We start from the raw sequence: 15804 nt of genomic DNA, 5'->3' as shown, positions 1-15804 counted from the left end.
GCCTTTCCTGCGGGCTCCCGGGAGCCCTGGGCCTCCCTCCGTCGCTGAGTTCCTCCTGTGCCTGCGCAGTTTACATCTCTGATGCTCCTAGAGCTCGGTCTGAGCGTGGTTCCCGTAGACACGGCTCATCTCCCCCACGAAACCCCTGGGCCATCAGCATCGCTAGGGAGCCAGGCAGAGTCATCCTCGTCCTGGGGCTGGCCGTCCAGGGAGGGCAGGAGGGAGGCCAGCGGGGAACCTGGGGCAAATGAATACACATGCACTGACCCCAGGGAGAAGGCAGGGATCCACAGTGACCCGGGGAAGTGTCCCCTGAGGTGGGATGGCCCAGCAGCCCCATCCGAGCTGGTGACTCATACCCACAGCAGCCTGGCGTGCGGGTTAGTGGTGGGGGGGACCACAAGGGGTGGGTTAGTGGGTTAGTGGTAGAGGGGACCTAGCCCTTGTGCCTAACCTTGGGGCTGTCCTGCCTCCCACTGGCCCCTTCCACGGTCTCCTTACAACACCTGATACCCCCCTGTGTTCTTGGGACATGCTGGGATCGGCCGAGAGTTCTCATGGTGGCCTGGAGAGGGTGAGCGCACTCTGCAGGCCAGGGGGGCACACTGGGGCGCCACGTTGAGGGGCAGCGGTCAGAGAGGGTCAGGCCAAGGTCGGTGCCGCTGTGCAGAGGGGCTAACAGGTGAGGTGGGCGGGTGCTTGGAGGCCCTGGGTGAAGCCCAGGCCGTTCCCGGAGCTGCAAGGCGTTCCTGCGGAAAAGCACGCAGAAAGCTGGCCTGAGGGAGCTGGGGGCAGCTGGATGGGGACAGAGCAGGAGCAGGGCTAGGGTGCCCTGCCAACCCTGGGGCGCCCGTCCACCATCCGTTGCCAGAACTGCACTGCTGTGTCGCAAAGAACCCATGAGCTCATGTTCATACTCTGCAAAAACACAGACGTGGGTCATTTTTTTTTTTTAAGTCAAGGGATATCATTAACCTAGTCCGATTTTCTTCTTCTTTTTTTTTTTTTTTTTTTTACTGTGGCATAATCTATGTCCCATAGAATTTACCATCTTCACCATTTTCTTGGGAGAGAGAGAAGGTGAGAAGAGGGAGGAGGCGACGCAGAGGGAGAGAAGATCTCCAGCAGACCCCGCGCGCTGAGCCAGGAGCCCGCGTGGGGCTCGGTCCCAGGACCTGACATCAAGACCTGAGCTGAAACCAAGAGTCCGCTGCTCCGCTGACTGAGCCCCCCTGGCGCCCCCTCCTCAACCATTTTGAAGATTATTTATTTGACAGACAGAGATCACGAGTAGGCAGAGAGGCAGGCAGAGAAAGGGGGAGGCAGGCTCCCCGCGGAGCAGAGAGCCTGATGTGGGGCTCCATCCCAGGACCCTGGGATCATGACCTGAGCCGAAGGCAGAGGCTTTAACCCACTGAGCCCCCCAGGCACCCCTCCTCAACTATTTTAAAGTGACAATTCAGTCACTTTAAAGTTATGACATTCCCAATGTTGTGTAACCTTCACCCCCATCTGCTTGCAGATTTCCCATGACCTCCGACATCAAGCAATAGCTCCCTCTTCCCCAGGGCTTGTAGCCCTGGGAGCCTCTCTCCGGCTTTCTCTGCGATTTGCAAATCCCAGGTGTTTCATTCAAGTGCAATCACACAACACGTGTCCTTTTGTGACCGGCTTCTTCCACTCAGGGTCACTCAAGGTCCATCCACGCGGCGGCCGCGTGGGCCTTCGTCATCGTTGTGGCTGAACAACGTCCTACCGTACGAGGGGCCACCTATGTCTCTCCACCCACCTGCGGACCCTGGAGTTCTGTCCACACTTTGGCTGCTATGAACAAGCCCAGTCCAATTTTTTGTGATTTTTTTTTTTTAAAGTTTACTTATTTATTTGTGGGAGAAAGAGGGGGCATGCATGCACAAGAGTCAGGGGAGCAGAGTGTGAGGAACAAGCAGACGTGGGGCTTGAACCCACGACCTGGAGATCATGACCTGAACTGAAATCAAGAGTCAGATGCTTAGCTGAGCCCCCCAGTTGCCCCAAGCCTAGCCCAGCTTGTAAAAGCAGTGAATGTTCACGAGCTCAACAGCCCTGCTGATGCCCGGAAGGCCCATCCCGTTTCCCAGAGCAGCGGCCGCGTCTCGTTCTGGGTGATGCGCTCAGCGGACACAGACCCAGCACTTCCCTTCACCCGGCGTCCCCGGCGTCCCCGCGGTGGTCCAGTGAAGCGGGTACTGCGATCTCCCCCATTGGACGGGGGGAGGCAGTCTCAAGGCCCAGGGTGCACGGGTCTGGGGCTCACACCCCAGCTGTGTGGCCCAGAACCACCCCGAGCCCCAGAGCTATACTGCTGGCTGGAGCAGGCGTTCCAGAACAGGCTTTCCGGAACCTACTGGATGCTTCCAGCATGTGGCTGTGCCAGAGGCAAAAACGTGGAAGGGGAATCCTGCCGGCCTGAGGGACATCCACGGAAGTTCGCAGCGTGGCCCTGGGGGAGAGCAGTCCTGGTCTGGGGTCTGGGTCCCGCCACCCCTCACACCCCAGCATCACAGCCCCCACCAGCCCCCTTGGGCCTCCTCGTCCTGCAGGACTGCGCCCCCTGCCGTCCACGGAGGGTACTACAGGGGGAGTGTCCCCAGGGGCCACCGGCTCTGCGGCCACCAAATCCACGTGGTAGGGACGGCCCCCGACCCCCACGGGACTGTCCGAACACTCCTGCAGAAGGAAACATCCACTACGGTTCCACAGAAGGTCCTCTGTGTGGCTCGCAAGCCCCGGCTGTCCTCTGGGAGGAAGGCCCTGCCTCTGGGAAGGACACAGCTCAGGGGGCCCAGCCGCCAAAGAGCCCCTCCTCCCTACCCGCTCTCCTGTTCCCGCAGCCACTCAGGGGCTCAGGACCTGCTGTCCCTCCTTGCCCGACAGGTCCCACACAGATCTGGGCCACCCCAAAGCCTCCCAAGACAGGTGGCTTTTTTGGATCCATCCCCGCAAGGCCTCTGGCCCCTCGCCTGTCTCTGCCACTGTCCCTCCACCCCCCCTGCCCCCCGCTGCCTGTCCTTCCGCGTCCTGGTCGGAGTACCAGCCCCTGCACTGTGACCCTCCTCCTCTGCTGGACCAGGAGCAAAGGACAAGAATAAGAGCTCTGGGCCCAGACTGGTTTGAATCCAAGCTTCTCAAAAGAGCAGAACCCTAGCAACCGGTCCGCTCAGAGACGGGGTTTGCTCAGGCCTTGTGCACCCCACCAGAAGCGGAATCCAGACTGTTTCTCTTGGCCTTAGCTCCTGGGTCCCAGCTGCGCCCCCTGCACCACGCCCTTGGGCCCTGCCACCTTCGGGGCGGTGGAGTAGCCAAGAACACGACCTTGTCTCCCGAGCAGGCCTCCGGGCTGCAGCCCTGGGAGGGCCGTGCTTGTCACTCCTCCCAAATCCCAGCTTCTCCAGCTCAGGGAGCTGCTTACGGAACGAAGCTCACAGACACGGTGCTCAGGTTCGAACAACTGGCCAAAGGAATGCCAAGCTTTTTGTATCAGAACTCAGAAACACGGTCTCCAGAAAACAGGCGTTTATTTTTATATTCTGTAAACATGGCCTTCGTGGTTAGCACAAACGTGGAGCAATCTCGATGGTGTTTATCCGGAGGACAGTCTGCGGGTTCACGATCACTGGGAGGGAGAGAGCAGGGTCACAGCTTGGCCGCACCCGGCGTGCTCATGAGCCGCGGTGAGACCCTGCTGCCGGACCACCTGCCCTTTGCGAGTGAGTGCGGGTCAGCCTGGCACCAGCCCTTCCCAGATGGCACCCAGACCCCGTGTGGGCCCTGCCAGCCACATGCCATGAGGGCCTCCTGAGGGTGCTCCGTGAGCCCCCATCAGAAGCAGCACAGGCTGTAAGACCCGGGGCCTCGGAGGCCGGGAGCAGCCCGGCCCTCCTCCTGGCATGCGGTGAGACCTGAGGGCTGCCTGGGGGTGACAGAGGGCGGAGGAGAGTCTCCTGTGGCCCTGACCTGTGGTAAAGGCCACCCCACGGTGTCAGGGTATTTTACCAACTCCCCACTACTGGTAGTTCAGGCCAGCAGTTCCCGTGGTGACCAAGGACTGTGAGGGCTACAGGTTTCCCCAGACAGGCTGCCGCAGCCCATGAGCCCAGCCTTGAGCAGCCTCACAAGGTGACTTCCAGCAGAAGCTCCTGCGGGCACGGCCCTGCAGAGAGCCAAGCTCCCGTCGAGGCGTCCCCCGACCGCGGGCACACCGAAGCCCACGCTCCCCCCCCCCGGCTCCCCCCGGCCCCTCTGGCTCTCCCTTCTCTATCAACAGCCCCCACCTTCTGGCCTCCCTGCTCCCCTGGAGGCTCTGCAGACGGGCTCGCCCTCCCATGTTCCGTCACACACACGTGTGGGTACAAGCGTATGTGGACGGACATATGTGCCCGGAGGCACAAGGTCAGGTGTTGCTCCAAGATTCGTTCCCGTTCTCTGTGACGTTGCGCTGAGAGGACCCCCTGGCAACCACCACGTCCCGTTTCTCTGTCCAGTCTGTGTGGGACGTGACTGCTGCCTCTGGCGTCTGCGTCCGTGTCTCCCGGGGCACGCGGCGTCAGGCTGTGGCGAGGGCCTGAAGCTCCCGGGGTCCTCTCCCTCCACACCTCTGGCCTGTTTAAGACGGGCCTCCATCTGCCCCTCCACACCGGAGTACTGGGGCAGAGCTCTCTCCCCCATGTCTGTGGCTGGTGCATCCCAGTGGCCCCAGACCCCCAACAGCCGCAGGACCATCCGACGGAGCAGGGTGGGGACATGACACCTGCCACGCTTTCTCTAACTTACCTTTTTTCCTCTTGTAGTTCTTCCTTTTCCTAAATTTCATATTGATTTTTGGCCATGATTCTGTCTTTTCAATGACTGTGGCCTCTACACGAACGAGATCCTTTCTAGGAGGGAGAAAGATAATCAATGACACACCTTCTCAATTATTTTTCGATCTTACTAATGCTCTATGTAAGAATTTCCAAAACAAACCTTTACTTTCTTTTTCGCCAATTATAAAAGTAACACGTCCTTCCTGCAGGTATTTTTTGAAAACCACCAAGAAGCATGATCGAGCCCGGTATAGAAGGAAGGGGCGAAGGCTGAGGGGACGGGGACCAAGGGTGTGAACTTCTGGTCACGAAATAAATCAGTCACGGGGCTGTGACTCCGCTCGGGGAATCCAACTGATCAGACTGTAATCATTTTGGGAGGAGACAGAGGGTAACTAGGCCGATGGAGGTCTGCACTTGGTAAGGTATAGAGAACAGATATGATACTGTAAGTGAGCTGTAATTTAATAAGAATAATAAAAAAACAGGAGCGCCTGGGTGGCTCAGTGGGTTAAAGCCTCTGCCTTCAGCTCAAGTCATGGTCTCAGGGTCCTGGGATCGAGTCCCGCATCGGGCTCTCTGCTCAGCAGGGAGCCCGCTTCTCCCTCTCTCTCTGCCTGCCTGTCTGCTTACTTGTGATCTCTGTCAAACAAATAAATAGAACCTTAAAAAAAAAAAAAACCAAAAAACAGCACATGGGCCCTTGGCTCTCTCGGTTGGAAGGGCACAGGACTTGATTCTGGGATTGCGAGTTCAAGTCCCACATAGGGGAGGTAGTATTTACTTAAAAAAACAAACAAACAAACAAAAGAACAGGGTAGTCTGTCAACAAATCTTACACGCCCCACAGTAAGAAATTAGCAGCACTAGTTGGGCCCGGGCGTCCTCTATCTGGCCTCCCCCCACAGCCCACTGAGTCCCAGAAAAAGCCCCACACAAGTGCGCGTTACCCGAGGAGCGGCTTGCCGAGTAACGTGAAGTTGTCAGCTCCAACCAGCAGGACCTGTGAACGAAGCGGGCGTGTCACCAAGTGCCAGGAGAGTCAGTGGCGCAAACACCGGAGCAGGAAGGAGGTACCAGCCACCTCATGTTTCCCGGGATTCGAACTGGTGGGGAGGCAGCCAGCTCTGGCCCCAGTGCTGGGTCTACCTTCCTGGGCCGGCCCAATGGCAGAGCCCGGACCGGTGTCCCCTGAGCACTTGACATGCTGATTGCCCGCCCGGAGGACAGTGTCAACCGTCCCGTGCAAACAACGATGTCCTTTTTTTTTTAACTTTTCATGGGAAGGTACAATGTATGCGGGAAAGCCACACCGTGGCGTCCCTGAGGCGGTTCACAACTGCTGACCCCGCAGAGACGGAGGCTCAGGTGTGTTCTTTTAAAGACTGGGAAAGTCCACGTGGACGGTCCAGAAACCGTCCTCGGCGCGGCCAGGCGTGGCCAAGTGTGGCCTCAGATGAAGACATCTTTGCATTGCGAGGACAGCGGTGTTTTTAGCAGATGTTGGAAGGCCATCTTAAATTTTACTGATAAGAAAAATCCCTGATCAGGGCGCCCAGGGGGGCTCAGTCAGTTAGGTGCCTTCAGCTCAGGTCATGACCCGGGGTCCTGGGATCGAGCCCCGCACTGGGCTCCCTGCTCAGTGGGGACCCTGCTTCTCCCTCGGACCCTCTCCCGCTCATGCTCTCTTGCTCTCAAGTAAATAAAATCTTCAACAACAACAACAAAAAAAAAGAAAGAAAGAAAAAGAAAAAAGGAAAATACTGGATCGTGTAAAACCGAAACATCGACAGACGAAGCGTACTTTATAGCGACTTCAGCGACAAATAACCGAGACACCGTCTCACAGTGACTTTCAGGCTGACGCGTTCTCTGCCACTCAACCTAAGTGAGGACAAGCAATCGGATCGCGTGGTCCTTTTGAGAATGTTTCTGTTCATGCGACAGGTTTCAAAACAGTATCTTTCTGGGGGGCGTCTGCCGGCTCAATTGGTAGAATGCGTGACTCCTGATCTTGGGGCCGTGAGTTCAAGCCCCACATGGGGTGTAGGGATTACTAAAAAAAGCAAACTTCAAAAAAAATGTCTTTTTAGAAATATTCTCAGATACACTCGAGTCTCCTACTTATTTTATTTTTAAAGGTTTTATTTATTTGACAGAGAGAGACACAGCGAGAGAGGGAACACAAGCAGGGGGAGTGGGAGAGGGAGAAGCAGGCTTCCCGCCCAGCAGGGAGCCCGATGAGGGGCTGGATCCCAGGACTTTGGGACCATGACCTGAGCTGAAGGCAGACACTAACGACTGAGCCCCCGGGCGGCCCCCTCCTACTTTAGACGTTATGGAGTAAACGAGCCCATGCTGAGGAGCTCACGACAGAGCCCCCGTGGCATTCGGGAGAAGGGAGCTCTGGTGGCTCTTGCAGTCCACACAGTCAGTCAGCGCAGCTCGGAGCTCAGACTGAAGGCGGGGATGACACCATCTTAGAAACAGAGTTTAGGGGTGCCTGAGTGGCTCAGCCGGTTAAGCTGCTGCCTTCGGCTCAGGTCATGGTCCCAGGGTCCTAGGATCAAGCCCCGTATCGGGCTCCCTGCTCAGCGGGAAGCCTGCTTCTCTCTCTCTGCCTGCAGCTCTGCCTGCTTGTGCGCGCTCTGACAAATAAATAAATATAATCTTTAAACGAAACAAAAGAGCATTTAATGCTCCCCTTGGTGTACAGACTCGAAGAGTCTGCAGTCACAAAAGAAGAAAGGTATAGAAAGTTAGTGCAGAACACTTGAGTAAATATATATTTTAAGCTTTATTTGAGAGAAACAGAGTGAGCTCGATCGAGTGCACAGATGGAGAAGTCCCAAGCAGACCCTGTGCCAAGCGGGGAGCCCAAGGCGGGGCTTGATCCCGCGACCCTGAGACCATGACCTGAACCAAAACCAAGAGTCAGACACTTCACTGACTGTGCATCCCAGGCACCCCTGAAAACTTAGACTTTATATGCTTTTATAAACAGAGTAAGAGAAAAAACAAAAAGGCCACCCGAAACAGCAGGAAGCATTTTAAGTGGTGGGTGGAAACGCCAGACTCGCAGACCAAGGGCGTGGAATGGCCAGTAAAGCCCACCAGTGCCAGCCAGATGCCCCGGGATTAGCCGCCGTCCATCTGACACCAGCGCAGCGCTCCCGCCGAGACACTCTCCACGGCCATGCGGCTGCAAACCCTCTGCCTGTACCTGGGAGGCTCATTCTTTTTTCCGGGAGAACATTCCCGAGACGTGGGACCTCAGCACACATATTTTCCTGCACGGAAGGAAACCCTGGAGACCCTGGGTTGGGGCCAGCCACCCGCACCTCCCCTTGCTCCGCTGGCCGCCTGCACCCAGGGGGGACACCTGGCTCCTGCCTTTGGCTCTGCTCGCCTTCGCCTGCCGACCTGAGAAAGCCTCCTGAGGACGAACCCGGGGGCAGGAGGGCACATTTGGTGACCGCGCCCTGAGATGTGGATGCTCTCACCTTCTCCAGCCGTATCCGCTCTCCACACGCGATGTCTAACTTGTTATTGATTAAAATCAGGTCCTCGGAGGTCACTTTCCACTGCTGGCTGGCGAAGTGCACCACGGCGAAGAGCCGGCCGTACTGGCCCGTGGCGATCAGCTCGTTCACCTTCCCCACGACCTCTGTGGGGGAGAAAGCCAGGATGGTGGCGGGCCGGTCGGCCACTCACACCGGGCATGGCAGCCACGCGGCCCCACACAGCCCAGGCCCGCAGCGATGGTCATATGAGGCCCCGTGCCCCCGCTCTCCCTCACAGGACGGCAAGCTCCAGTGGCGGTGGGGGTGGGTGTGACAGCTGTCACCGTGCCTCTCTGCACAGCTGGGGCTCAACCTGCCCTTCCCAGGGGCATGGGCTCCTCGGCACGGGGGGCACCTAAAGACACGTGTCCCCCAGACCTCACGGAATGCCCCACGGCCGCCTGTGTCCTCTGGCCTGAGCACTCAGCGTGCCTGACTCGGTCTCTCTGACTGGGTAGGGCAGGGGGCAGACCTTCACCCTGTGGAGCTCCCGGTCTTTATTAAGAAAAAGCCAGAGGACTGGCCAAGTGAAGGAGAGGCCTTTCTGCACCCAGGAGAAGCTAGAATGACCCCCCACCCTGTGCTAGATTCTACCTTCAAGCTGCTGCCCGCACAGCTCTGGGCTCCACGGCCTCACCTCGGCTCATCACCTGCTCTTTCCCACCCTGGTCATTGTCTGGTAAGCGTCTATGAGCCCTGACCCTCCCCGCCTGGCCTGGGGCCGGCGCTCGGAGAGGAACACACACTTCTTGTTCCCGAAGCAGAGTCAGGCCAGAGCCGTGGCTGGAGAAGGGGCAGATCACCGCGGATCTCGCGCCGCATCTCAAATGGTACTTTAAACCTGGAAGATGGGGCGTCTGGGGGGCTCAGTCATTAAGCGGCTGCCTTCGGCTCTGGTCATGATCCCGGGGCCCTGGGATCGAGCCCCGCATCGGGCTCCCTGCTCAGCGGGAGGCCTGCTTCTCCCTCTCGCACTCCCCCTGCTTGTGTCCCCTCTCTCGCTGTCTTTATCAAATAAATAAGTAAAATCTTTTAAAAACAGAACAAAATAAACTGGAAGACGCCCCACGCGGACCTGCATCTCCAGCCTTGTGAGGGAAACAGAGCCCTGCGCTCGCTCACACACTGGTGGCCGGCCACCTAGTCCCTCCTCCTGTCGCAGCACCCTGACAGTCTCGCCACCCCCCAGGGCAGCACCAGCACCCAGTGCTCCCCCGGCTGCGGAGATGGAGAGGCCCCGGGCCGCTCCCTCGCTGGTCTGCCTCTTTGACCTCGGCGGGTGCGAAATGAACGAGGGGTGACGTTTTTGTGTCCAGTGGCAAAAATGAGCCTAAGCGTTCACCCCACGCTGGGTCTCAGGGCATGTGAAGACGTGAGATCCTGTTCTGTGGCCGGGGACAGGCCCTCCTCCCCGCCCCTCCCTCCGGCGTCCGCCTGGGTCACCTGCATGGCGTTTGGTCTCCTCAGCGGGGTCTGGCAGGACAACTTCTGGCCAAGGCGGTGAACTCAGCGATGTTTTAGGAACGTATCTGTAAAACACGTGACGCGTGTGTGGCCCGTCCGTGGGAAAAGACAGTTCAGAGTCTGTAAGAAATGGCTGTGCTCGGGTCGGAGGGCCGTCACTGCCTGCCGACATGGGACTCTTTGGTACAGACCCGCCCCCTGGTGGCACTGGGGACAGCTCCCACATGACCCCGTGTTTCAAGAAACACCCGCTTATCCCTCAGTAATCAAAACGGGAAATCCAAACATTTTATTCCAGAAGAGTCCCTCCTGGGAATAACTTACCCCCCCCCCCCGGCCATCCAACACCTCCCCCCCGCCAGGCCATGAGTTCTCTGCCTCCCCACCGGGCTCCTGCGTGTCACCCCAACATTCCGGGGTTCTGTAGGCAGGGCTCCCACGACAGGAACACCACTGCTCTGCCCCTAGCAGGTCTGCCCTGACCCCTAACTCCTCTACCAGGCACGTGCCTGCTTGGCCTTCATGCCCAGACAGGAGCCCCGGGACTGAACCCCGCCTCGGCCACCAGGTGAACATGACCTTGGCAAGCCCCTCATGACTCCGCGCTCCAGTTTCTTTCACGGAGCAAATGGGTTCAAAAGCACCTGCCCCCAGGGCCGCGCGGACTGGGTGGTATGGGGACGTGCTCAGGGCCACGGCACTGCCTTCCGTCTGTCCTGTAGCAGAGGAGTCAGCTGTGCGTGGAGCGCAGCCCATGGGCAAAAGGAGGAGGCAAAGTCTGTCTCATTTCCTGCCCTCATTTGGCCTTGAATTTCTGTAGACTACAAAGAGGGGAGAGTTCAGGAGAACCCACATCGGATTCAGTTACTCAGAACCATTTTAAAGCTCTTGCTGCTGTTTGCCGCCAGAAGGAAAGGTCAGTCTTTCTGTAGCAGAGCTCCTGCAAGGAACAAAGGCAGCTCGCCAGGGAAGAGCCGCTTCTGCAGCCACCCCGGGCCCCTGTGCTGTGCGGGGAGCCAGCAGGCGCTTCTCACAGCGGAGCTCTGGGCGCCGTGGCGTCAACTGGCCAAGGAAATGAAATGGAGCTCGTCCACTGCGCTCAGCTCAGAGCACCTGGAAACACGCTCCTGAACTGTGGCCTGGGGACCTCTGATGGACAAGGAGGAACGGGGTCGGACGGGGGAGCCCCGGCGTCCTCGCGGGGCCTGGCCATCCCCTGCTACAGACAGCGAAACAACGGACGCTGGAAACCCGAACTCCAAGGGGAAGAGACAGAAAGGGCAAAGTAACGGACATTCCCCCTTAGGATCTCTCTCTATCACCTGGTTCTGTTTTTTGAGAAACCTAAGAGCCCCCTGATCTCCCCACTTCTGAGCCTGTGATGCCAACACTTGACAAGTCGCTGCCCGGCGCGGTCCTAAGCTCTTCAGATGCAGGAATCTACTGCAGGCGCACAGAACCCTACACAGAACCCTACGGAGAGAGACACTAACAACATCTCCATCTGGCAGGACGGGAAACAAAGCTCAAGGACCCTGGCCGGCAAGGGGCGGGGCCAGCAGAGGGCCCAGGAGCTTCCTAATTCCTAACTGCTATCCTCCACTGCTCCTGGATATTCCTACGAGTGGGTGTGATTTTTCTTCCAAATGGTATTTAAGTTCTCCCTAAAAATTCTGATCCAACCTTCCTGTGATTCCATCTTCTCAGAAGTTTCTAATTAGGAGCCATGAACCTTCCTTAACAGAATCAGCTGCATAAGCCCTAGCAGCACATTTGTCCGGACACTCAAAGTCCTGTCTAAGTTTATGTCAAGGGTTTTTGAAAAAATACCATCAAAAAGTTAAGAGAAAATGTAGATGTTCTTGAAAACCCACGCATCTGCTGTTTTGACTTGAGAAAGACAGTCCTACAAAGGACAAGTCACCCAAACCCACATCTCGGTATTACCCTTCCGGAACCGTGGTGCTCTGCGAACCGAACCTTCGGGAAGCGGACTCCAGGGAAGCTGAGGGAACAAGAAACAGCAATCGTCACCGGTAAGAAAGGCCACCGCTCTTCAGAAGGCAAAACACACAAGAACTGCTTCTGCGGGCGCCCGTGTCAGGGCGCCGGCTCCCCACGCACCTGCGGGAAGGCCAGGTCAGCAGCGCTGGGACAGCAGCGCCCAGTTACAGCTCGCGCGTGCCGAGATGTGTTCATCACACCACGGGAAAGCGCCTAAACCCAGAACCACTCACCCACTGATCTGTTCCTTGACCGCCACATGCCTGGTGGGCTCAGATCCAGCTCTGTCCCCCCGAGACAGCCTGCAGAGCCCACCTCCTGAACACAGCTGGTTTCTGCGGCCAATGGCATGCGGCAGAAGGAAGAGCACGGCACTTTTTTTTTTTTTTTAAAGATTTTATTTTTTTATTTGACAGAGAGATAGAGAGCACAAATAGGCAGAGTGGCAGGCAAGGGGAGAGGGAGAGGAAGAAGCAGGCTCTCCACGGACCAGGGAGCCCGATGTGGGGCTCGATCCCAGGACCCTGAGATCATGGCCTGAGCTGAAGGCAGATGCTTAACCCACTGAGTCACCCAGGCGCACCAAGGGCATGGCATTTCTGAGATTAAATTCTAAGACTGGCACGGAGGCCGCCTGCTCATGGCCAAGGTGTGAGCTTGGAAACAGAAAGTCCAGCCCCAGCTGACGAGAGTTCCAGAACCATCCAGCTAAGCGGCCCCCGGACTCCTGACCATTGGAAATGGTGCGCACGACAAATGCTGGTCATCTCAAGCTGCTATGTTTTGGGGTAACTCTTGTTCTGCAGCGACAGGCGACTACTACGCCAAGGGACAAAGGCAATCACGGTCTACCCGGTGAAGGGCCGGGAATGCAGAGCTTAGGAGTGAGAGGCAGAGGACGGCAACGCAGGAACTGTCGAGGGTTTATTTATTCTTTCGTCTGAAGATGTCCTGTTCCCGAAGTTTCCTTCGTGGGGGCTCCTGGCTGGCCCAGATGGTAGAGCACATGGCCCTTGATCTCAGGGTTGTTCCGAGCCCCATGTTGGGCATGGAGCCAACTTAAATTAAAAAAAATAAAAGTTTCATCTGCATCTATCTGAGTTTTTGTTACCAACGCATGTCGACTTTCGTCAACTACTTCCTGCATCTACTGATGCATTTTTTTTTTACGTTGAGCTGCGATTTACATTTCCTGAAATTCACCTTTCTGTAGTTACCTGTTAGCAGATATTCCCAGTTATTGGTGTCGTGGGCTGGTTTCTCCCCTACTGCCTTGCCCTACCTTCGGCTTTATCTCTTCTTTCTCTATGACCATTCCTCCGCTGACTGACCCCAGAGGAATGACTTTTAAATATCCCGTCTACACTGGCGACTCCCAGGTTTACACCCGCAGCCTGGATTTGACGATCCACTTGTGTATTTGCTATCGCCACTCGCAACTCTAGGAGGCATCTCAAAACCTGCGAAGGCTCCAGACCCCCCCACCCCCCACGCCTGCTTCTTCACCCCACCCCCCACCATGGCATCCTCATCCCCCCAGGGCACAGGCCAGAAATCTCAGTCACTCTGGACCCTTCCTCTGGCATGCCCTCAGAGCTGTCGGCAAATCCTCCTGGCTCTCTCTTCAAGAGATCCAGGCTCTGCCCACGCACACCCTCCAAGCCACCCCCCCTTGCCCGACTGGTTACGGACACCCTGCCTTCCCCATTACCTCCTTTCTCTGCAGCCGCTAAAGTGATCCTGGGAAAACTTAGGTCAGATCCTGTCACTATTTTGCTGAAACTCTCACAAGAGCTTTCTGTTTAACTCAGAGAAAAAGCCAAAGCCCTTACAGGGGCCTCTAGGGCGTGGCTGCATGATGCGTCCCTCCACCCCCCATGTCTCCGGCCCTACCTCTTGTTCACTCTGCATCTGCCACTCCAGCTTCCTGGCCATTCCCATAACGTACCAGGCACGCGCCTGCCTTGAAGCCTGGGTGCCCGGACAGCTGTTCCTCTGGCTCCCCTCCCCCATTTTCTCTTTGTGTCCATTCAAACAGCATCTCAGTGGAGAGGCCTTCCCTGACTGTCCTATTTAAAACTGACCCCCTCTCTCCACTGCACCCTTTATCTTTCTGTATAAGACTGAACGGCTTCTAACACACTATGTCACTTATTTTTAGACACTGCCTGTCTTGCCACGCCCCCCTCCCCCACCCAAATGCCACCTCATTAAAGCAGGGCTTATCTATGCTTGTTACTCCTGTATTCCACCCCCTCCCCACCCCTGCTTGACCCAGAAAAGGTGCTCAATAAATGGTGGGTGAATGAAGGAAGCCCAGTCTGCTGAGTCAGCACACGAAGCCCCGGTTGGGAAGATGCTCTGACGGGGGACTCCGCGCCTCTCCTGGGGGCCGCCCCACTGCGGAAGGCTCAGCTGCAAAGTTTCTGCACCTGATCTGCTTCCCTGTAACTCTGAGCTACGGTCCTGCCTTAGCCCTGGACCCCAGAAGGAACAAATGTGCTCCTTCCTCTCCTGGGGGCGGGGGGGGGGGGTCGTCCTTTAGCTCTATAAGGACAAGGACTGTGGTGCGCCTTCCATCCTGCTTCCCTCTCTCAGTCTTCACGGTCCCATCTGCCTATCACTCCGGCCCCTTCTCTGTACTCCATGGAACTTGTGTTTCCGAACGCGGGGGGGGGGGGTCGTCTGGCATCGAACACAGCATTCCAGAGGCGGTTTTGCGTCCGTAGGCCCCGGTAACTCCCCCTGCTTTTGCGAGAACGTCCCTCCCGGCTTCAACCCGGGCTTCACTAATGGAAGACGTCGGGCGCACAGAAGGAAAGAAAGCCGAATGGTGGGTCTGGAGCCCTCCGGCAGCCGCCTGGCCAGTTACCAGCTCACCACCGGGATTTTGGATTCCCACGGCCTCGGGCCCCACTTGGCAATTTCTTCTAAGCAAAGCCCAGGAACACGGCTCCATCGGAAGGTCGCCAGCGCTTCTATCCGAAGTAGACACCGTCACCAAGAACTGCAGGCCTCCGAGGCGCTGTGTCCACGCCCAGGAAGAGAACAATTCTTTACTATCCAACATACACTCGGACTTAGTTTTAAAACACAATGAAACGGGCGCCTGGGTGGCTCAGTGGGTTAAGCCGCTCAGGTCATGATCTCAGGGTCCTGGGATCGAGGCCCGCATGGGGCTCTCTGCTCGGCAGGGAGCCTGCTTCCCCCTCTCTCTCTGCCTGCCTCTCTGCCTACTTGTGATCTCTGTCTGTCAAATAAATACATAAAATCTTTAAAAAAAAAAAAACACGACGAAACGCTTCCGGACACAGATACCCACACCCACCACTTCGAGCAGCAATCCACGGTCTCTGCCGGACCGAACCGCTCGGCCCTGCCGGAGAACGGGGCCGCTGCTTCGGACGCAGGCGTTAAGGTCCGGGTTGGGCCCGGCCGCTCAGCACCGGCTTCCGGAGGCCCCGGCGGGCGCGCAGGGCGGCGGGAGGGCCGGGGCCGCGGTCCCGCCCAGCTCGCGGCCGGACACACCCGCCGCCCGGCCGCGGCACCCGGGCGAGCCACGTCGGTCGGCTCCCCCGGCCACACAGGCTCCGAGCGAGCTGCGGAGCCGACGGCAGCCGCGAAGCCGCTAACCGAAGGAACCGGCTCCCAACCCGGGTTTCCGCGGCTGCAAAGCGAGTACTCTCCTCGCGCACCAAAAAATAGGGGTCAACACCGAAGCGGCGGACACGGACCCGCGCGCCCCGCTCCCTCTTCTCACCCCGCCGCCAGGGTCTCACCGGCTCCGGGCCCTGGCGCTCTCAGGACGCCGCGGCTGCACGCGGACACCAGCCGTCCGAGGGCCACCGTCGCGGCCCGCGTCGTCACGGCCGCCGCCATCTTCCCGCGGCTTCGGCCGGAAGCGGAAACGGCGTCGGCCCGAACCTCGT

At 57.8% G+C, this 15804-nt stretch overlaps 1 protein-coding gene across 1 annotated transcript; it reads right to left on the bottom strand.

Moving 5' to 3' along the window:
• Positions 1 to 3540: 3540 nt before the first annotated feature.
• Positions 3541 to 15798, bottom strand: MRPL21 (mitochondrial ribosomal protein L21). The gene is made up of 7 exons (XM_059399392.1): positions 15655 to 15798; positions 11819 to 11876; positions 9851 to 9936; positions 8348 to 8511; positions 5795 to 5847; positions 4813 to 4916; positions 3541 to 3655 (listed from the first exon to the last, which is right to left on the bottom strand). The coding sequence occupies exons 1-7, from the start codon at positions 15752 to 15754 to the stop codon at positions 3591 to 3593; spliced, it is 630 nt and encodes a 209-aa protein (XP_059255375.1). The 5' UTR covers positions 15755 to 15798; the 3' UTR covers positions 3541 to 3590.
• Between the last annotated feature and the right edge of the window lie 6 nt (positions 15799 to 15804).

The sequence above is a fragment of the Mustela nigripes genome, chromosome 1 (genome assembly GCF_022355385.1).
Source record: "Mustela nigripes isolate SB6536 chromosome 1, MUSNIG.SB6536, whole genome shotgun sequence".
NCBI lineage: Eukaryota > Metazoa > Chordata > Mammalia > Carnivora > Mustelidae > Mustela > Mustela nigripes.
This window is presented reverse-complemented; position numbering and strand designations above follow the sequence as displayed.

What these genes read in the sequence shown, in the direction of transcription:
- MRPL21 (XM_059399392.1), bottom strand. Translation starts at nt 15,754, where the DNA reads ATGGCGGCGGCCGTGACGACGCGGGCCGCGACGGTGGCCCTCGGACGG. An exon ending in AGCACCACGGTTCCGGAAGG is followed by an intron (nt 9,937 to 11,818) that starts GTAATACCGAGA and finishes CGTGTTTTACAG; the next exon opens with ATACGTTCCTAAAACATCGC. An exon ending in AGCGGATACGGCTGGAGAAG is followed by an intron (nt 5,848 to 8,347) that starts GTGAGAGCATCC and finishes CTTCGTTCACAG; the next exon opens with GTCCTGCTGGTTGGAGCTGA.